Source organism: Ranitomeya imitator, chromosome 5, assembly GCF_032444005.1.
Source record: "Ranitomeya imitator isolate aRanImi1 chromosome 5, aRanImi1.pri, whole genome shotgun sequence".
In the NCBI taxonomy this organism is placed as follows: domain Eukaryota; kingdom Metazoa; phylum Chordata; class Amphibia; order Anura; family Dendrobatidae; genus Ranitomeya; species Ranitomeya imitator.
In genome coordinates this window covers 101,129,987-101,152,237 of record NC_091286.1, presented here as the reverse complement: position 1 = coordinate 101,152,237, position 22,251 = coordinate 101,129,987, and the positions used below count along the sequence as shown (strand labels likewise).

General features: G+C 41.4%; 1 protein-coding gene across 1 annotated transcript in view; it reads left to right on the top strand.

Moving 5' to 3' along the window:
* The window catches only part of ACSS1 (acyl-CoA synthetase short chain family member 1), a 132,932-nt gene that overhangs the window by 89,800 nt on the left and 20,881 nt on the right, over positions 1–22,251 (top strand). Inside the window, exons 9-12 of the mRNA XM_069768975.1 lie at positions 10,138–10,250; positions 10,987–11,113; positions 19,357–19,484; positions 21,420–21,483. Of these exons, the coding sequence (XP_069625076.1) occupies positions 10,138–10,250; positions 10,987–11,113; positions 19,357–19,484; positions 21,420–21,483 (432 nt within the window). The remainder of the gene's footprint in view (positions 1–10,137; positions 10,251–10,986; positions 11,114–19,356; positions 19,485–21,419; positions 21,484–22,251) is intronic.

The window sequence follows — 22,251 nt, the reverse complement described above, 5'->3', positions numbered from 1 at the left end:
ATGAAAAAATTGAGGCTAAAAGAATTTTTTTGTGAAAAAAAAGTACTTTTTCATTTTTACGGATCAATTTGTGAAGCACCTGGGGGTTCAAAGTGCTCACTATGCATCTAGATAAGTTCCTTGGGGCATCTAGTTTCCAAAATGGGGTCACTTGTGGGGGAGCTCCAATTTTTAGGCACACGGGGGCTCTCCAAACGTGACATGGTGTCCGCTAAAGAGTGGAGCCAATTTTTGATTCAAAAAGTCAAATGGCGCTCCTTCCCTTCCAAGCCCTGCTGTGCGCCCAAACAGTGGTTTACCCCCACATATGAGGTATCAGCGTACTCAGGACAAATTGGACAACAACTTTCGTGGTTCAGTTTCTCCTTTTACCATTGGGAAAATAAAAAAATTGTTGCTAAAAGATAATTTTTGTGACTAAAAAGTTAAATGTTCATTTTTTCCTTCCATGTTGCTTCTGCTGCTGTGAAGCACCTGAAGGGTTAATAAACTTCTTGAATGTGGTTTTGAGTACCTTGAGGGGTGCAGTTTTTAGAATGGTGTCACTTTTGGGTATTTTCAGCCATATAGACCCCTCAAACTGACTTCAAATGTGAGGTGGTCCCTAAAAAAAAATGGTTTTGTAAATTTCGTTGTAAAAATGACAAATCGCTGGTGAAATTTTAACCCTTATAACTTCCTAACAAAAAAAAATTTTGTTTCCAAAATTGTGCTGATGTAAAGTATACATGTGGGAAATGTTATTTATTAACTATTTTGTGTCACATATCTCTCTGGTTTAACAGAATAAAAATTCAAAATGTGAAAATTGCGAAATTTTCAAAATTTTCGCCAAATTTCCGTTTTTATCACAAATAAACGCAGAATTTATTGACCTAAATTTACCACTAACATGAAGCCCAATATGTCACGAAAAAACAATCTCAGAACCGCTAGGATCCGTTGAAGCGTTCCTGAGTTATTACCTCATAAAGGGACACTGGTCAGAATTGCAAAAAACGGCAAGGTCTTTAAGGTCAAAATAGGCTGGGTCATGAAGGGGTTAAAATTAGATCCGGCATATCTCCCCAAAGTGGTATCGAGATTCCATAGAGCTCAGGATATAACCCTACCCTCTTTCTGTTCCAATCCCAGTAACAAAAAAGAGGAGAGACTCCATTGCCTAGACGTCAGGAGATGTATCCTACAGTATCTAGAGGTGACTAAATCCTGGAGGAAACAGAGGGCTTTATTTGTTTCATTCCAGGGGTCAAGGAAGGGCCTTAAAGCCTCAAAACAGACTATAGCTAGATGGGTGAGAGAGGCCATTATTCTAGCATATAGTAGTGCAGGCAGGGTTGTTCCACAGGGTCTGAAAGCCCACTCCACGAGGGCCATGGCGACGTCGTGGGCGGAGAGAGCAGATGCTACCATCGACCAAATCTGTAAGGCGGACACTTGGTCCTCTCCGTCTACATTTTTTAAACATTATAGGCTAGACCTATCTGCTACCTCTGATCTCACTTTTGGGAAAAGAGTGTTACAAGCAGTGATCCCTCCCTAGAAGAGAATACAAATCTCTGTAACTCTCTCGTGGTGCCGTCATGTATGATGGAAAAACACGGGTGTTACATACCTGGTAATGTGTTTTTTCATGAGACATGACGGCACCCTTATATTCCCACCCTTTTGATCACGTCATTAGTTGGGTGCATTATTAGCATTATTTGTATTATACACTCCCTGGGGTATCGGTGAATAGAACCATATAGGATGTATTATTTATGTGTACACTAACCAGCGGAGTTCCTCTCGTACTCTGTAAAACAACTGATGTGGAGAGAGGAGCCGCCCCTTTTATCTTGAAGGTTTCCTGTCCTTGATGGGCGGATCCCCTCTCTCGTGGTGCTGTCATGTCTCATGAAAAAACACATTACCAGGTATGTAACACCCGTGTTTTAGCCCCCAATTTTTTGTATTTTCCCAAGGGTAGCAGGAGAAACTGGACCCCAAAAGTTGTTGTCCAAATAGTCCTGAGTACGCTGAAGCCCCATATGTGGGTGTAAACCACTGTTTGAGTGTACGGCAGAGCTCAGAAGGGAGGGAGCACCATTTGACTTTTTCAAAGCAAAATTGGCTGGAATCAATGGTGGAGCCATGTCGCGTTTGGAGACCCCCTGATGTACCTAAACAGTGGAAACCCCAACTAACTCCAACCCTAACCCCAATACACCCCTAATCCTAATCCCAACCCTAACCATAACCCTAATCACAACCCTAACCCCAGCACACCCCTAACCCTAATCCCGACCCTAACCATAACCCAAATCACAACCCTAACCCCAACACACCCCTAACCCTAATCCCAACCCTAACTTCAAACCTAACCCTCATCCCAACACACACACAACCCTAATCCCAATCCTAACCCTAATCCCAATCCTAACGCTAATCCTATTCCCAAGCCTAACCCTAATCCCAAACCTAAGGCTTCTTTTACACTTACCGTTTTTTTGCGGCCCGTTATTGCGGGATTTTATTGCGGGCTGTATTGCCGCAATTTTCACGGTCTGCCGCAATAATGGACCACAAAAAACTGTGGATTGATGTTTTTCGGGTTTGCAATACTATGGCAAAAGTATTGGAAAAAAAAACGGCGGTCAGCAAAACCGGAAGTCATGGTGCACTGCAAAAACAACCTTCCGTTGTTTTTGTGGCCCCATTGAATTATAATGGGGGTTGTATCCATTAGCCTTGAAAATTATCGAGCAGGCTTGATATTTTTTCACAGCCGTAAATACGGCCCTCATGGCCTTATGGCGTACGGCGCTCTGTAGAATTATTGCGGCCCCATAAAAATCTAACCCTAACCCTAATTTTAGCCCCAATCCTAACCCTAATTTTAGCCTCAACCCTAACTCTAATTTTAGCCCCAACCCTAACCCTAATGGGAAAATGGAAATAAACACATTTTCTTTGTTTTATTATTTTTCCCTAACTAAGGGGGTGATAAAGGGGGGGTTATTTACTATTTTTTTTTTATTTTGATCACTGTGATAGGGTTTATGGCCACGCATGATTCTCCATACTCTATAATGGCCACACATGATGTTCCATACTGTATAATGGCCACACATGATGCGCAATACTGCATAATTACCACACATGATGCTCTATACTGTATAATGGCCACACATCTTACAGATGTGCCTTTTCTGGGGTGGCTGGGGTCAGATGTTTTTAGCCAGGGGGGCCAATAACCATGGTCCCTCTCTAGGCTATTAATATCTGCCCTCAGTCACTGGCTTTCCCACTCGGGCGGAGAAAATTGCGCGGGAGCCCACGCCAATTTTTTCTGGGATTTAACCCTTTAATTTAATAGCTAGAGACCCCAAATTTGACAAAGACACTTCCAACATTAGTAAAGAGGACTATGTAATAAAATAAGGGATATGAGACGGTTTACTGTATGTAAACCATGTCTCATATCCTGTCGGGTTTGTGAAGGAGATAGGAAAAGCCGACAATTGAATTACCGGCTTTTCTGCTACTGTATCTAGCGCAGAATTAAATATAAATATATATATATATGTGTCTCACTGACATATATATATATATATATAGATATATATATATATCTATATATATATATATACCTATTCTATGTGTACACATTTATTCTACCTATTCTATTCTATTCTGTCAGTGTGATTTTACTGTACACCCCACTGAATTGCCGGCTTTTCTATAGAACACCGGTGCGTATTTCCCGCAAGTCACACGCATGGTCCGTGTGTAATCCGTAATTTTCTGACAAACGCAGCCTGCTGCGATTTTCTACGCCCTTAACATACCGTATATTACGGTTGCGTAATATACGGCAGATAGGAGCTGCTCCATAGAGAATCATTGGGCCGTGTGCAATGCGTATTTTCTGGACATATTTTCTGCGCTCATACGTCCGTAAAACTCACTAGTGTGAAGCCGGCCTGATAGTGTCCAAAAATAATGTAATTTTTTTTAATAAAACGGATTATTAGATTTCTTAAATATACAAAACAATAAAAAAAACAAGGAATAAAATACACACAATTATAGAATGACAATTATCTCACCAATATTATGCTGCTGGTGAAATGAATATTGGAGACAGATTTTGTGACTGATATTATCTTTTTGTTCCCATAATGCAATGTCACCCACAGTTGTCCAGAAGGGGTTAATTGTCATTGCGGAGGGATAAGCATGATGCGTATTAAGCATCGCTGCCTTCCAAGGGACCTACTGTACCAATTACAGTTGAGCTTCATTTAAGGAGATTTGAAGCGATTAAGTTACGGTAATTAGTGGGGTCTCATTTGCATGTACTTAGTCAAATTAATTTGCAGAGATTTGTGTAATATCTTTTTAATTTGTTAAGTGGTCCTCGTGGAGCCCAATGAATTTTAGCTGTAAACATCACATTCCTATCTGTAAACGCTGTTAGTTTCTATTCCTCATAGTCATATTGGCTATTTGGCCAAAGCAAATATTTAAGGGTCCAATTAAATTGGATCCTGCAGCCCGAAATCTCTGAACGCATCTAATTCAGATCTATCCAGAATGAGAATGATTAAGATTTGTGGTGGTACCAAAGGACTAATCTCAGGATGCAGATAATGGGCAGCATAGCCTAATACTGAGTAATAAAAGTAATTTGGTGCCCTAAAGCTCTTTATATATTCACTTTGCTTCTTTACAGATAAGGCAGAGGATAATTCTTCTGCTGGATAAATGAGTTCACTTTGCCGAGGATTAGTTAATTGTTAAAAATGGCTGCTTACAGTTTAACAATGCATTTTCTTCCTTAATGAAAGGGCTGAGAGATTTGTAATTTCATTTGTGACTAAGACAAAGCCTTGAACATGGATGGCACATAATCCTAGAAATACTATTACAGGAAATCAACCATTGTCTAATGACACATATATACCATATATTATACATATATACAAATACAAACATACTGTATGTTTGTGCATATGTATATATATATATATATATATATATATATATATAAATATCTTATCTACTATATAATTGTCTAAGGGTCACTTCCGTCTGTCTGTCTGTCCTTCTGTCACGGTTATTCATTCGCTGATTGGTCTCACCAGCTGCCTGTCATGGCTGCCGCGACCAATCAGCGACGGGCACTGTCCGGAAGAAAATGGCTGCTCCCAAGGCAGGGGAGTAAGGGTATGTTTCCACGTGCAGGAAACGCTGCGTGTCTGACGCTGCATAGAGCCGCAGGCCATCCTGAACGTGGACACGCAGCGTTTCCTGCACGTGGAAACATACCCTTACTCCCCGCAGTCAGTGCCTGTCGCCCGCATAGTCCCCTCCGGTCACCGCTAATACAGAGTTAATGCCGGCGGTAACGGACCGCGTTATGCCGCGGTTAACGCACTCCTTTACCGCCGCTATTAACCCTGTGTGTCCCCAACTTTTTACTATTGACGCTGCCTATGCAGCATCAATAGTTAAAAATGTCATGCTAAAAATAATAATAAAAAAAAAACCTGCTATACTCACCCTCCATAGTCCGCTGAGCCGCTCCCGCCGGCCGCCATCTTCCGCTGCACTTTCCGGTGGCAAAGATGGTATGGCCCTGCGCACCTGCGTGACAAGGACCTGTCATGACGTCACGGTCATGTGACCGCGACGTCATCACAGGCCCTGCGCTAGAAAGACATGCCATGACGTCACGGTCATGTGACCGCGACGTCATCACAGGTCCTGCGCCCATACCAACGCTGGGACCGGAAGCTGCCGTGGACTACAAGGGGCCTTCGGAAAGGTGAGTATATGTTTATTTTTTATTTTTTCACCTGTGACAAACCTGGCTGGGCAATATACTATGTAGCTGGGCAATATACTACTTGACTGGCCAATATACTACGTGGCTCTGTGCTGTATACTACGTCACTCGGCAATATACTACGCCACTGGGCAATATACTACGTTACTGGCCAATATACTATGTGGCTCTGTGCTGTATACTACGTTGCTGTGCGATATACTACGTCACTGGGCAATATACTACGTAACTGGGCAATATACTACGTGACTGGCCAATATACTACGTGGCTGCCCAATATATCTACGTGACTGGGCAATATACTACGTGACTGGGCAATATACTACGTAACTGGCCAATAAACTACGTGGCTGCGCAATATACTACGTCACTAGGCAATATACTACGTCACTAGGCAATATACTACGTGGCTGCCCAATATACTACGTTACTGGGCAATATACTAAGTGGCTGGGCAATATACTATGTGGCTGGGCAATATACTATGTCGCTGGGCAATATACTACGTGGCTGGGCAATATACTACGCGGCTGGGCAATATACTATGTGGCTGGGCAATATACTATGTGGCTGGGCAATATACTACATGGCTGGGCAATATACTACGTGGCTGGGCAATATACTACGTGGGCTGTGCAATATACTACGTGGACATGCATATTCTAGAATACCCGATGCGTTAGAATCGGGCCACCATCTAGTATATATATATATATATATATATATATATGTATAACACTTAGTAGCATCCCTTCAATTGTATGGAATTGGAGATTATCGAAAAGATCAACAGCTGCCATATCGATAGACCGTGACTGCCAATTCAGAGATCTGCCCACCTGCTCCTACCCACTGATATCCTCGGCGTTATGCCTTTATCAGGTCATAACAATGATGTCGCACCACACCTAATCAGAAAAGGCGTTAAGGCAGCTGACAGGTAGGAGAAGGTTCTCAGGTGTCTGGTTCCGTTCGGCAGCTACAGACTAACAACATGGTCACTGGATCAGGGTCCTACGAATATTTTAGATCATCTCTGCATGGAGCAGTAATATTGCAACCATAGTTTAATACCTAATCCCAAGGCCAGGAGAAAGGGTAAACAGTAAGCACACTTCTGCCATGTTTGCTTTCGGTATCTTGCTTCTCTCCTGCTTAAAAGACATCTTAAATGCACTCATATTTTGAAAGGTTGCCCAGTGACCATATATGTAGCACGGGAAGTATGAAATGATATTTGATATCTTAGGGAAGGGGTCTCAAACTCAGCTGGGTATATGGGCCGCATATAGAAAAAAATTGAAGTTGGGGGCTGCATTCTTTGAAGGACAAAGTGAAGTTTTTAGTGATACTATTTTTTTTTCTATACACCTTTTCAAGGGTTTTTTTTTTAGAGCTTGGGTCATTACGAATGTGGTGATAACAAAAGTACTCATATTGTAGTTATGTCCCCATCCAGGTCCCCATGTTGTAGATACATCCCCATATTGTAGTTATGTCTCCATCCAGGTCCCCATATTATAGTTATGTCCCCATCCAGGTCCTCAAATTGTATTCATGTCCCATATTGTAGTTATATCCCCATCCAGGTCCCCATATTATAGAAATGTCCCCATCCAGGTCCTTATGTTGTAGTTATGTCCCCATATTGTAGTTTTGGCCCCATCCAGGTCCCCATATTGTAGGTATGTCCTCATTCAGGTTCCCATCTTGTAGTCATGTTCCCATAGTCAGGTCCTCATATTGTAATTGTGTCCCTAGGTTTTAGAAGAGGAAAATAGAAAGAAAAGTGAAGCAAAAAATTTGGTAAATTCTGTACTAATATCCCCCATCCTGATATATATATGTCGTCAATCCTGGCATGCATGGCCCACTTATCCCAATCCTGGTATGCATGCCCTCCTGATCCCTATCCTGGTATGCATGGTGCCCGTCCCCATCCCTATCCTGGTATGCATGGTCCCCTCATTCCCATTCTAGTATGCATGGACCTTGCATCCCCATCCTGGTATGCATGACCCCATCATCCCTTTCTTGGTATGCATGGCCTCCTCATCCCTATCCTGATATGCATGGTCCCCTCATCCCCATCCTGGTATGCATGGACCCATCATCCCTATCCTAGCATGCATAGACCCCTCGTCCCTATCCTGGTATGCATGGCCCCCTCATCCCTATACCGATATGCTTGGCCTCCTCATCCCCATCCTGGTATGCATGGCTTCCTCATCCCCATCCTGGTATGCATGGACCCCTCATCCCTATACTGGTATGCATGGACTCCTGTTCCCTATCCTGGTATGCATGGTCCCCTCATCCCCATCCTGGTATGCATGGCCTCCTCATCCCCATCCTGGTATTCATGGCCCCTTCTTCCTTATCTTAGTGTCTTAGTATGCATGGCCCTCCCATCCCTATCCTGGTATGCAGGGTCCCCTCATCCCCATCCTGATATGCTTAGCCCCCTCTTCCCTGTCCTGGTATGCATGGCCCCCTCATCCCTATCCTCATATGCATTCCCCCCTCATCCCTATCTTGTTATACATGACCCCCATCAGAAAAACATTAAAAAACACATAAACCATTATACTTACCTACCCTGCGCTCCCTCGCAGCGTCTTGTTCTGACGCCAGCAGCTGATTTATCTTTCTAACCAGCGCATGGCAGTGACATCCTGTGCTGCTTACAAGGAGAGGACAGCTGCCGGAATACTCACTGCTTTCCACGCTGGGACTATAGGAGTGGAGAGCAGCATTCATCTTTAATAGCGGGCACAGTAGCCAGTTTCCTGTCGTCGGGCAATCACGTATGCCCGCTACATAAGGGAATGAATATTCACTGCTCTACCGTCCCATAGGTGTGGAGAGCAGTGAATATTCATTCTCTTTAGTAGTGGGCACACGTGATCGCCCGGCCTCAGGAAGCCGGATGCTGTGCTGACTGTGCTCGCTGTTAAAGAGAAATGAATATTCACTGCTATCCACTCCCATGGGCATGAAGAGTCGTGAATGTTCACTTCTCTTTAGCAGCGGGCAGAGGGGTTAGCGGCTTCAGCCACTCCTGCCTCCTGTGACCCGCAGCTCTGCCGCTGCTGCTCCCCCACCTCCCCACCACAGCAGGCACATCATTTCAATTAAATGTGCATCTAAAGATGCACATTCAGCTGATATAAAATTGCTGCTGTCGGCGGATCCCCTGAACAGGGCAGAGATGCCAAGGGGTCTACACTAATTGTCTCCACTAAGATGGCGCTGGTCGCTCTTGCACAGTAGCATCTATCGGTGATCTGATAGATGCTACTCTGCAGGCCCCGGTGGTGCCCTCGTTGACGAGGCAATTTGTTTTCACTCTAGCAAGATGACAGTGCTGGCGCCTGCGCAGTAGCATCTATCTGCAATCAGCGATAGCTGCTACTGCGCAGGCACCGACAGCGCCATCTTGGAGGAAGCGTTTTTTTAAATGAATTTACTTATCTCCTCAAAACAATTTAATGCACATTACACATACGATCATGCTGCAGGTTATTTCTTTTACTCTCTATATAATATTCATTATGTAAATTAGGGGGCAAGTCACTGAGTGACCTGTCATAAGCCAGACTGATGAATACCTAATAAGAGCAACACGTGAAAAACCCCCACAGGCCGCCCCAGAGCACGGGCATATCATTAACTCAAAACTGAAAATTAAGATTAAACAACATCCACAAGACGGATTTCATCAACCGAGATATCATTAGTCAGTATAACGGCGCCGACCTGACACTGTCTGTAGGTTACTGTGCACAATCCTGCTGACAGGCTCCCTTTAAAGATGAGTTAGAGTCTGTGCACACATTGCATTTTGTCGTGTTTTTTTCTGCGTAGTTTTGTCACATGGCCCGAAGGATTTCCTTGTACCAGCAATGTAAATGAGATTCTTGACGTCTCATGCACACGTCGCCTATTTTTTCCTTGCAGATTTGAATCTGCAGCATATCAATTCTTTTATCATATTTGCTGCAGATTTCACCCAACTATAATAAGTTGGAAAAACGCATCAAAAACACTGTTTTTCCTGCCAACACATTAGTATTTATGGCAGATTTTTCTTATGAAAATTGTAACCGTGTGCACATACCCTTACTTTAGGGTTGGTATATTTTGCTACAATATTGCTAGTTGTTTCTCAGCTGTCTTGTAGTAAGATTGCATACACCATATCTCCAGATTGTAATGCTAATGGGTTCATCATCATCATCATCATCATAAATAAGTAAATGAATAAATAAATAATTATCATCATCATCATCGTTTTACAGAAACTGGAGGGATCTGTATTTCACCTCGTCCTTCAGAGCATGATGCGGAGATCACCCCAGCAATGGCTATGAGACCTTTTTTTGGGATAAGACCTACACTTCTAAATGAAAATGTAAGTGATGCGTCTCAACACTATCATTTACAAATATAACTTTTTTTTAGATGTTCTGTTTTGTTTCCTTTTTCTTCCTGCTCGTCTGGTACTAATCCCTAATGCTGCAGACTGGCCTTCAAGCAGATGTCTCTCGGGGTTGTTCCAGAAACCAAGATAATTTTAATTAATAGGTCTTGGAATAATAATAATTTTCACAATTGGACGTGTTAAAAAAAATTGTTCCTGTGCTGAGATAATCTTATAAATGTCCCCTGCTATGTAATGTATTGGCTGTTTCTGATCGTGTAGGACCATGCTTGAAAAAGACCCTTGTGATTGAAACGTTGCACGTGGCAAATAAAGAGATTTGGTTTCTTTATTTGCTTTTTTTATTGCTTTTTCCCCTGTCCAGGAGCTGTGGTATGATCAGACCATGTTCCTGCATGGTTAGACACATCCATCATACAGTACACAGTAGGGGCACATTTATAAGACTATCTTAGCACAGGAACACCCCTTTACCCATGTTTTTCTGGGCATAAATCGTGATGTAATGTAGTGTGGAATGGGCCCCATGACAATTATTATATTTCTGTTGGTATCTAAATTAATTGATATAATATTTATGATTAGACCAGTTTTATATTTTACCATCATAAACATTTTTGGTCATAGCGAAACATTTTCAAGTACTGTAGATGAGATGCAATCATAGAGGTTGATCAGTTATAACACATTTCATTCCTGTTACCAGGGCAAGGTCATTGAAGGCGGTGATGTGTCTGGTGCACTCTGTATTGCCCAACCTTGGCCTGGTATGGCCCGGACCATATATGGAGACCACCAAAGATTTATTGATGCTTATTTCAAGACATATCCAGGTAATAAGTGCAGTGTTGTATGTTAAATATATATTTTATTGTCTCTCATATATATTTAGTAAATGCTAAAGGGGTTGCCCAATACTTGGACAGCCCCTTCTGTATCTCAATGTATCCCCTTAGTAAATAAGAACACCTATACTGACCTCCGGTGCTGGCGCCATTCCAGTGGTATCGGCACTCACGCTCCCGGGGATCGCGTGACATTATTATGTCATGTGATAACTGTGACCAATCAGCACAGGCTTCATTCTTCCCTCTTTCAGACAAATTAAGACATCCATACCAATGCCCCAGGAAAGGAGCCGGCATCGGAGGTCAGTATAGGTATTATTAATTTACTGGGGGGGAAACATAAGGATTCAGAAGAGGTTGTCCACTAATTCTCAAAGTGCTGGTTTCATCTGATATGAAAAGCTAGTTTTTCTCAGATAAAGCATTCATTTAGAATATAAAATACCAGTCAGAAGTTTGAACATAACGGTTCTTGCAATGTTTTTCTTTCTTTGTTCGTATTGTAATGTGCACATTGTCGACTCAGACTGAAAGCAGCAAAACTACGAAGAAAAACATGGAAATAAGTAGTAAAGGATCAGGTGTAAAACAAACAAGAATTTGTCTTAAACTTTGGATCCCTCAAAGTACCCCCCTTTCACTCTGATGACAGCTTTACACCCCTTTGGCATTTTCCCTAAAGCAGCTTCATAAGATAATCACCTGGAATGGCTTCCAATGAACAATTATGACTTGGCAAGATTTGTGAAATCACAAGCTTTCAGACCATCAGATTTGTTTTGCAGAGGCAATGTTTGTACACAAGTCCTGACCATCATTACTGTACAACATGATGCTCAGTTAATCTGGAAAAACTGCTAGAACCTTGAAGTTATCCTCAAGTGCAGTCATGAAAACCAAAATTGGTTATCATTAGGACTGCTCCACCTCTTCTGCTGTTATTCAGAGTTACCAGCCTCAGAAAATTCAAATTACCAGCACCTTAGACAACAGCTCTCATAGATGATGAGAGCCACATCTTTACATAAGCAGTCCAGAGGAGAGTGCAAGAAGCGGTCCTCTGTGATTGAATTGCCACAAATAAGTCACTACTGACGATCATAAACAAGAAGAGACTTGTTTGAGCCAAGCAACAAACAAGGGCTGCACATTAGATCAATGGAAATCTGTATTGTGGTCTGATGAGCCAACATTTAAAATTTTGGTAGCAACTGCCGTGTCTTTGAGAGATGCAGAAAATTTGAGCACATGGTTCCTACCTGTGTAGGAAATAAGAAAAAAAACATTATGGACGGCAATGTCAATATGAAGAAAAGGATGAGAAGGTGTAGAAAAACAACAAACATTTATTAAAAGACATCAATGCTGTTCAAAATTGATCTGATTTCTTCTTCAGGCTATGAATATGAAGCATGGAGTCTAATAGTCTAGGGGTGCTTTGCTATTGACACTGTTGGAGATTTATTCCAAATTCCAGGCATACTTATCCAAATGTGGTTACCACAGCATTCTGCAGCAACATGTCATCACCCCATTCCATCTGATTTGCACTTAGTGGGACCATAATTTGTATTGCAACAGGACAATGACCCCAAAACACATATCCAAGAGTTGTGAGGATTATGTGACCAAGACGGAGAGGGATGGTGTGCTGCGTTAAGATGCTGCGTTAGATGATCTTCTCCAACTTCTCCACCATTACAGAAAATCAACTCACCACTCTACTCTCAAGATCGCATCTCACCACCTGTGCACTTGACCCGCTCCCATCTCATCCCAAACCTCACCACTGTCTTCATCCCAACCCTAACCCATCTTTTCAACCTATCACTAACAACTGGTGTTTTCCCCTCAAGCTTTAAACATGCCTCCATCACACCTATCCTCAAAAAGCCCTCTCTTGACCCATCCTCTGTACCTAGCTATTGCCTATATCACTTCTCCCTTATGCCTCCAAACTACTGGAACAACACGTTTACCTTGAACTGTCCTCCCATCTCTCTTCCTGCTCCCTCTTTGACCGCTTACAATCTGGCTTCCGGTCACACTATTCCACTGAAACTACCCTAACTAAGGTCACCAATGACCTCTTAACCGCCAAGAGCAAGCGACACTACTCTGTCCTCCTCCTCCTCGACCTGTTGGCTGCCTTTGACACAGTGGACCATTCCCTATTATTACAGACCCTCTCATCCCTTGGCATCACAGACTTGGCCCTATCCTGGATCTCATCATACCTAACAGACCGGACATTCAGCGTCTCCCACTCACACACCACCTCCTCACCTCGCCCCCTATCTGTCCCACAAGGTTCAGTCCTAGGGCCCCTGCTCTTCTCTATTTACACCTTTGGCCTGGGACAGCTCATAGAATCTCATGGCTTTCAGTCACCTCTATGCTGATGACACAGATCTACATCTCTGGACCAGATATCACCTCCCTACTAACCAGAATCCCTCAATGTCTGTCCACTATTTCATCCTTCTTCTCTGCTAGATTTCTGAAACTTAACATGGACAAAACAGAATTCATCATCTTTCCCCATCTCACGCGACCCCCCAACGAACCTATCCATTACAGTAAATGGCTGCCCACTCTCCCCAGTCCCACAAGCTCGCTGGCTCGGGGTAATCCTTGAAACTGATCTCTCCTTCAAACCACATATCCAAGCCCTTTCCACTTCCTGCCGACTTCAACTCAAAAATATTTCACGAATCCGTTCATTCCTCAACCAAGAATCTGCAAAAACCCTAGTCCATGCCCTCATCATCTCTCGCCTTGACTACTGCAACCTTCTGCTCTGTGGCCTCCCCTCTAACACTCTTGCACCCCTCCAATCTATTCTATACTCTGCTGCCCGACTAATCCACCTGTCCCCCCGCTATTCCCTGGCCTCTCCCCTCTGTCAATCCCTTCACTGGCTCCCCATTGCCCAGAGACTCCACTACAAAACCCTAACCATGATATACAAAGCCATCCACAACCTGTCTCCTCCATACATCTGTGACCTCGTCTCCCGGTACTTACCTACATGCAACCTCCGATCCTCACAAGATCTCCTTCTCTACTCCCCTCTTATCTCCTCTTCCCACAATCGTATACAAGATTTCTCTCGCGTATCACCCCTACTCTGGAACCCTCTACCACAACACATCAGACTCTCGCCTACCATCGAAACCTTCAAAAAGAACCTGAAGACCCACCTCTTCCGACAAGCCTACAACCTGCAGTAACTGTTGTGAATTCAACTTTTGGGCTCCCTCCGGTGGTTGTAGAGGGTAATGCAGTTGTGCCTGGACTGCAGGATTGGACAGGTGTATCTACTAATTGCAAAACTGACTGGGGTATATAGCTTTGCAGGACTCTTTAGTCCCTGCCAGTTGTCCATTGTTTTTGGAGGATTCACATCCCTTCTGGTCTCTCCTGTTCGCTGTGCTTTTCTTCAAAGATAAGTCCTGGCTTTGTTTTTGCTGTCCACCTGCTGTGGACCTTATAGTTCTGTGCATTTTCATGTTTTGTCTTGTCCAGCTTTGTCTGTGAAGGACTTTTTGCAGCCTAGCTGTGTCTCTGGAGATGCAGATATACCCTCCATGTCTTTAGTCAGATGTGGTGTTTTGTATTTTCTGTGGTGGATAGTTTCTAGTGTTTTTATACTGACCGCATAGTACTCTGTTCTATTCTTTCTATTTAGCTAGTATGGCCTCCTATGCTAAATCCTGATTTCATGTCTGCGTATGTTTTTTCCCTCTCCTCTCACAGTTAATATTTGTGGGGGGCTGTCTGTCCTTTGGGGATTTTCTCTGAGGCAAGATAGGTTTCCTGTTTCTGTCTTTAGGGGTAGTTAGTTTCTTAGGCTGTGTCGAGGGGTCTAGGGAGTGTTAGGTACCCCCCACGGCTACTTCTAGTTGCGCTGCTAGGTTCAGGGTTTGCGGTCAGTACAGGGGCCACCTTCTCCAGAGTACGTCTCATGCTGCTCCAAGGCCACCAGATCATAACAAGTAACCACCGATTGACCAAACCACTGCATGACCAGCTCTATCCTCACCTACTGCATTCTCACCCATCCCTTGTAGATTGTGAGCCTTCACGGGCAGGGTCCTCACTCCTCCTGTACCAGTTATGACTTGTATTGTTTACGATTATTGTACTTGTTTTTATTATGTATACCCCTTCTCACATGTAAAGCGCCATGGAATAAATGGCGCTATAACAATAAATAATAGTAATAATAATAATCTTGCCTCCAACCCAATTGAGATGGCCTGGGATGAGTTTGACCATGGGGAGTGAAGGCATAGCAGTTAACAAGTGATCAGCACCTCTAGGAAAACCTTGAAGACTGTTGAAAAGTTATTCCAGGTGAACACCTGATGAAGCCCTTTGAGAGAATGCCAAGAGGGTATAAAACTGTCATCAAAGTGAAAGGGGGTACATTAAGGAATTTGAGGTTAACACATACTCTGGTTTGTTTTATACATGTTTCTTTATTCCTTGTCTCCATATGCCCCTTCATGGTTTTTCTGCCTTCAGTGTGAATCTATAATGTGCACATTTCAATAAGAACAAGATAAAACATTCCACGAACAGGTGTGTCCAAACGTTTGATCAATACTGAAATCAATAAAAAAAATTTTTTATATAACATGATATAGTAAATGTATTGTGAAAACATTTGCTCTTGACATTGACATCTTCTTGGATGGCGTTGGCAAAAAAGTATTTTTAACACGACACAGTGAATTACGGTAGATTCAAAACTTGCTGCTACAAGTTGTATTATCTTCATTCACAGCAAAGCAAATACATAATAATACAAAAAATAAATCCTCGTCCTTCTCGCCACTAACTGGAGACCCACACAGTTCTTAAGCCTACCGCTCTGCCCCTCAGTGCACAATATGGTCTATACGATTTCTCAGGATTCTCACAGGCCAAATTAAAAGCCACAACACAACTCTTGAAAAGAGCCCTCACAGCTGGCAACTAAAAAAGATCATTTAATAGCCTTGACTTTCTACATAGAATGAGAGTATCCTTTCCATTCTCTTTCTTTTCAAGGTTCTGTACACACCACAATAAAGAAGAGAACATTTTCTGTAACACAACACGTCCTAAAAATCATTTTTGTGACAAAAGCCTTCATTTTTGTAGCTGTACAAAGGTCAGAGGACTCAAATCTTATATGTTAGGCAGGTATTTAATTTAACGTCACAAACACATTAAATCATTCATTGGAAGTATGTGGTTCTTATGTAATAATATTAGATTATTGTTCTGGTTAAAGGTCAATCTGCTGAGTTTGCATCATAATTGACATTCCCCTGCTCTGCTATTCGTGAGAACAGCATAGTCATGTTTGATAAGAATGTAAGTCAGAAATCACTGATAAATCTGGAGGCAGCCATTCATAAAATAGTCTCTGCTCTTGAAAATAAATTCTGTGTTTAGGAAACATTACTATCGTAAATGTTTCCACAGATGATAATTGTGCGTGTTAAGCTGTTAGGCCGGGATCACACATGCGAGAAATTCGGCCGAGTCTCGCATGGTAATACCCGGCATTGCCGCCGTCACTCAGGAGCAGAGTGTGCGCCTGCATGTATTGCTATGCGGCTGACGCTCCACTCCTGAGTGACGGCGGCAATGCCGGGAATTACCATGTGAGACTCGGCCGTATTTCTCGCATGTGTGATCCCGGCCTTAGTTTTGTACGTACATACTGTAAATGCCTGTTGCATCTTTTTTGACTTGTAGATGGTCTGCGGGGGCGTTATGGTAGTAATGTAGCACGCCTACACTGAATTTATATTATATTAGAGTGGCCACATTGCCCAGGAAGATCATTTGCAAGAACACTTTATCACTTTATCACAACACTTTATCATTAGTTTGCCGAATGCTACAAACACTATAATTACATTATGCCAGGTTATAGTCTTTCACCCACATACTAAGGACTCAACCATCTGCACCATTGCTGTAATTTGTGAAATGAATGATTATTAGAATATTTTCATTTTTTTCACTGCAATATAGTAAATGTAGATACAGTAAAAAACATTTGGAAAGTGACAGACGAAAATTGTAAATGGGGAATTTTTTCCACAGTGTGGCCACAACTAAGCTAACCACAGTGCCCTGCTTATCAGCCTTTTGCCACGTTCATACTTTCAGTATTTGGACAGTATTTTACCTCAGTATTTTTAATTCAATACCAGGAATGGAAAAATCAGAGGAAAAGTATAATAGAAACATGTCACCACTTCTGTATTTTTCTCCCACTCCTGGTTTTGGCTTATAAATACTGAGATAAAATACTGACCGTGTGCGAGTGGCCTTAGCGTATGTGCACACGACGTCTGTGCCTGAAACTTGCCTGAAAAACCAACTCAAAAATGATCACAGTGCACAGCACTTCTTTAGAAAACGGTGAAGTATTTAAAAGGAGTAGAATGCTCGTCACTATAATGGAAATAACTGAGAAAAGACGCTGATGCAGAAAAAACTAACATGGAGACACTTCATAAAAACAGACGTTGGGTGCACATGCCCTTAGGGTTAAAAAAAAAGTATTAAAAAAGAGTTAAATCTAGTTAAATGTAGTGGAAATTGCTTCAGGAAATGCTCTTGTGGGCAGTTTTTGTAGCAGAATTTCGTTTCCTGAAAAAGTGGATTTGAAATGTTTTTCAAGCGCTTCTTCAAAGTATTTTTTTCCTAAAGCATGTTTTACACCCTATAGAATCAGACAGTCTCTTTTCCTCCACCGAAACATTTTATAAAATATGAAGTAGAAGTCAAAGTGATTTGATAATAGGATTGAATAGGAAGTGTCTTTCAAGTGGTTTTTCAGGCGTATTTTCAAGTGTCTTTTGGAGCGGATCCACTCTAAAAGACTCATCAAAAAACTCTTTGTGTGTGAACACCTACTTTAACAAGCCCCTTGTTCCCAGAGTCAAAATGTAGGTATTAATAAGCACTTTTATACTCCATGGATAAGACCTCTCCTGGATCTTCCTGATTTTGTATTTCATATTTATTTTATTTATTTTACTTTCTATAGTGCAATTAATTCCATAATGCTTTGAATACATCATCATCTCATTTCATATTAATAAAGTTTATAAAAATTTGCAATTCTGCAATTATTTGGTACTCAAAAACTGAACTTGTGGACTACGGCTATATTGATAGTACTATTTATATCTAGTGCTTCCATGTAAAGAGTGCCCAAGCTTGCAGCTTTATGTATTCATTCTCAGGATCTGAAAAACACGAGTTATTCAGTTACTTGTTTTACTTAAAGGGAACTTGTCATGTCACCGAATTCTGTTATCCTGCAGGTTAATATCGTTATAATGTCAGTTAAGGCACAGTCCATATCTGAAATATAATTAATAAAATCACTCTAATGCGTCATTAGATTTCACAATATAAATTGTATATATTGCAAAATAGATCTCTTAGACCTGATGCAGCCGGTGTATTTAGTAAAACAAAAACACCCTTTGCAAACTCTTTTTTGGAAGTTTATCGTGGTCTGATTGACAGCACCTCAGTGTCCCCCTGCTGCTGCTGAGATCTCACGCTGCTCAGTACAAGCTGCAGCTTTTAGTGTAGTTGGGTGATCAGACTTACAATACACCTGGACTTATGAACTCTCTCACTCTTTAGCTAGATCCATTCTAATATTCAGGATTACACAGTCACTCTGATATGTATTTTCAAGTAAGTACAACAGCCTCTTCAGGTCTAAGAGATATATTTAATAATTATTGCAGTTTGTATAGTTTATTGTGTAATTACCACTGATACGAAAGCCTAAAACCAGCAATTTTGGCACACACCCACTTTGTGGAAACATGTTAGACTTCTTGCTAGTTTATGTTGTTTCTAAAAAAATGTGTGTGGGGCCCAAAACGGTCCATTAGATTTACTAGAATTTTATGCCAAAAAATGGTGTAAATTGTAGTGGACACTTACTCCACCTTATGGCAGGTATTGATTTAATTTTATGGTCCTCTGATAGTCCAAGATTTTCCCAAAAATATGGTGCACTTTACTTAAGGGGGCTTTTGTTTAAGGCTGGCTTATGAAGCAGCAGTCTAAATAATTTCCCCCTTTCAGTTTTCAGTGTATCCTTTCCCACTTCTCCATTCAACATAACTGTGCTTACAATATAACTTGTATATTTCATGCACTTTACGTGACATTTTACCTACCTGTTTCAGGCTATTATTTTACTGGTGATGGAGCTTATAGGTCAAATGAAGGCCACTATCAGATAACAGGCCGAATGGATGACGTCATCAACATCAGTGGGCACAGACTTGGCACTGCAGAGATTGAAGATGCATTGGTATGAATGGTTTTTTTTGGCAAAATTATTTATTAAAAAAAATACATATTGTATTTGAAATTGTAAATGTTGATGAGCTATTTTGCCAACATTCAATTGGGCAGATTTGACTTGAATTTGGCTGGAAAATTCGATTTGTGTCAAATGAATTCAATGTTAATAGAATGTGCATTTCTGGTACCTGTATCTTTACTATATAATGTGTGAGTGGGGACAGATTGGTTACTGTATCTTTACTATAAAGTGTGAGTGGGGACAGATGCACATTTCTGGTACCTATATATTTACTATAAAGTGTTAGTGAGGACAGTATAATATTTCTGGTACCTATATCTGTACTATAAAGTGTGAGTGGGGACAGATGCACATTTCTGGTACCTATATATTTACTATAAAGTGTTAGTGAGGACAGTATAATATTTCTGGTACCTACATCTGTACTATAAAGTGTGAGTGGGGACAGATGCACATTTATGGTACCTATATCTGTACTATAAAATGTGAGTGGGAACAGATGCACATTTCTGGTACCTATATCTGTACTATAAAGTCTGAGTGAGGACAGATGCACATTTCTGGTACCTACATCTGTACTATAAAGTGTGAGTGGGGACAGATGCACATTTCTGGTACCTATATCTGTACTATAAAGTGTGAGTGGGGACAGATGCACATTTCTGGTACCTATATCTGTACTATAAAGTGTGAGTGAGGACAGATGCACATTTCTGGTGCCTATATCTGGACTATAAAGTGTGAGTGGGGACAGATGCACATTGCTGGTACCTATATCTGTACTATAAAGTGTGAGTGGGGACAGATACACATTGCTGGTGCCTATATCTGTGCTATAAAGTGTGAGTGGGGACAGATGCACATTTCTGGTGCCTACTGTATATCTGTACTATAAACTTTATAGTACAGATATAGGCACCAGCAATGTGCATCTGTCCCCACTCACACTTTATAGTATAAAGTGTGAGTGGGGACAGATGCACATTGCTGGTGCCTATATCTGTACTATAAAGTGTGAGTGGGGACAGATGCACATTTCTGGTACCTATATCTGTACTATAAAGTGTGAGTGGGGACAGATGCACATTTCTGGTACCTATATCTGTACTATAAAGTGTGAGTGAGGACAGATGCACATTTCTGGTACCTATATCTTTACTATAAAGTGTGAGTGGGGACAGATGCACATTTCTGGTGACTATATCTGTACTATAAATTGTGAGTGGGGACAGATGGACATTTCTGGTACCTATATCTGTACTATAAAGTGTGAGTGGGGACAGATGCACATTGCTGGTGCATGGACACACAAAGCCACTCGTAGTCATTAATGACACCTTCCTATGTAAGATACTGTACTTTTTAGCAAAACAGTAGATTATAGTTTTGTAAGGCACATATTGATAAAGTAATAAATAAAACGCCAGTTATTGACTCATTGTGCCTTCTGCATTATGGCCCTATGGGGCCCCATTACAATACTTGGAAATAGGGCCCCACTGCAACATACCGTAATCACCATCAGCAGCAAGTATGTTTAGGATGTTCAGGAAATATTTTAGATTTTTTTTTTTTATTCATTTTGTTTTCTGTAAAATGTTGTCTTTTCCATTGTTTTCTAATCTTTGCTTCCAACACCCGATGTGTTCATAAACTGCTTCACATCTGAGTGGAGACCTTAGCCATAGCAGTTGCAAAGTCGGCTACCCTGGTAGTTATGTGTATGGCTTCCTGTATGTCTTCAATATGGAATTGATATTTCTATAAAGTGAGGAAGAGAATTTGATAACCTGCTTTATCAAAATAATTCCAATGCCAAACACATGGCATAAAAAATACAAGATATAGCCATATGCTTACCTAAAAAAATTAATTAATGTGTGCCACTAATGGAATTTTATTCACCCATTCCACTTCTAGGATGAACATCCAGATGTTCCAGAAACTGCTGTCATTGGTTTTCCTCATGATATCAAAGGAGAAGGTACAATGTCCTGATTATCATAATTTGTTTAGATTAATAAAAATGTAATTTTACTATCATTTGCTACCAACCTGGACATAGAACATGGAGTGGTCTATTCTATAATAATGTTTTATTGCTATTTTATAGTCATTGATTCCACGGGTCCTGTATATACATACCCTATCCATGACTGAGAAGTCCGTTGGTGCCTCTCTTGGCAACTATCCCAAGGGGCACCAATGAACCAATCCAGCCAACACTAGCTACATACCTAAATGCTCCCTTAAAGGAGCTCTATCGTCAACCAGATGTGAACAGTGTATGGAGCTGATCAACACAACTGCATTTACTGTGTAATGGCTGTTGCTGAGAAAAGCTTTCAATTCTCCAGTCAATACTTGTAGTATTTGAACTCCTCATGGTTTTTGGAGAGATTTTGCTAAAAAATCTTAACAAAAAAAACTTAGCCTGAACAAGCATTTAAACTGCCCCCACAACCTTTTTTAAGATATTCCAGGTTTGTGTTTTTTTTGTTTTATGCCGCTGCACATATTTTAAGAAAAAACATTTATATACAGCACATCTGTAGAATCATAGACTCATAGAATGTTAGAGTTGGAAGGGACCTCCTGGGTCAGGGTGTCCAACCTCATGCTCAATGCAATGCATTAATGCAGGATTGTCATCCAGCCTATGTTTGAAGACTTCCATTGAAGGAGAACTCACCACCTCACCTAATCACCCTCACTGTCAAAAAGTTTTTTCTAATATCTTATCTGTGTATGC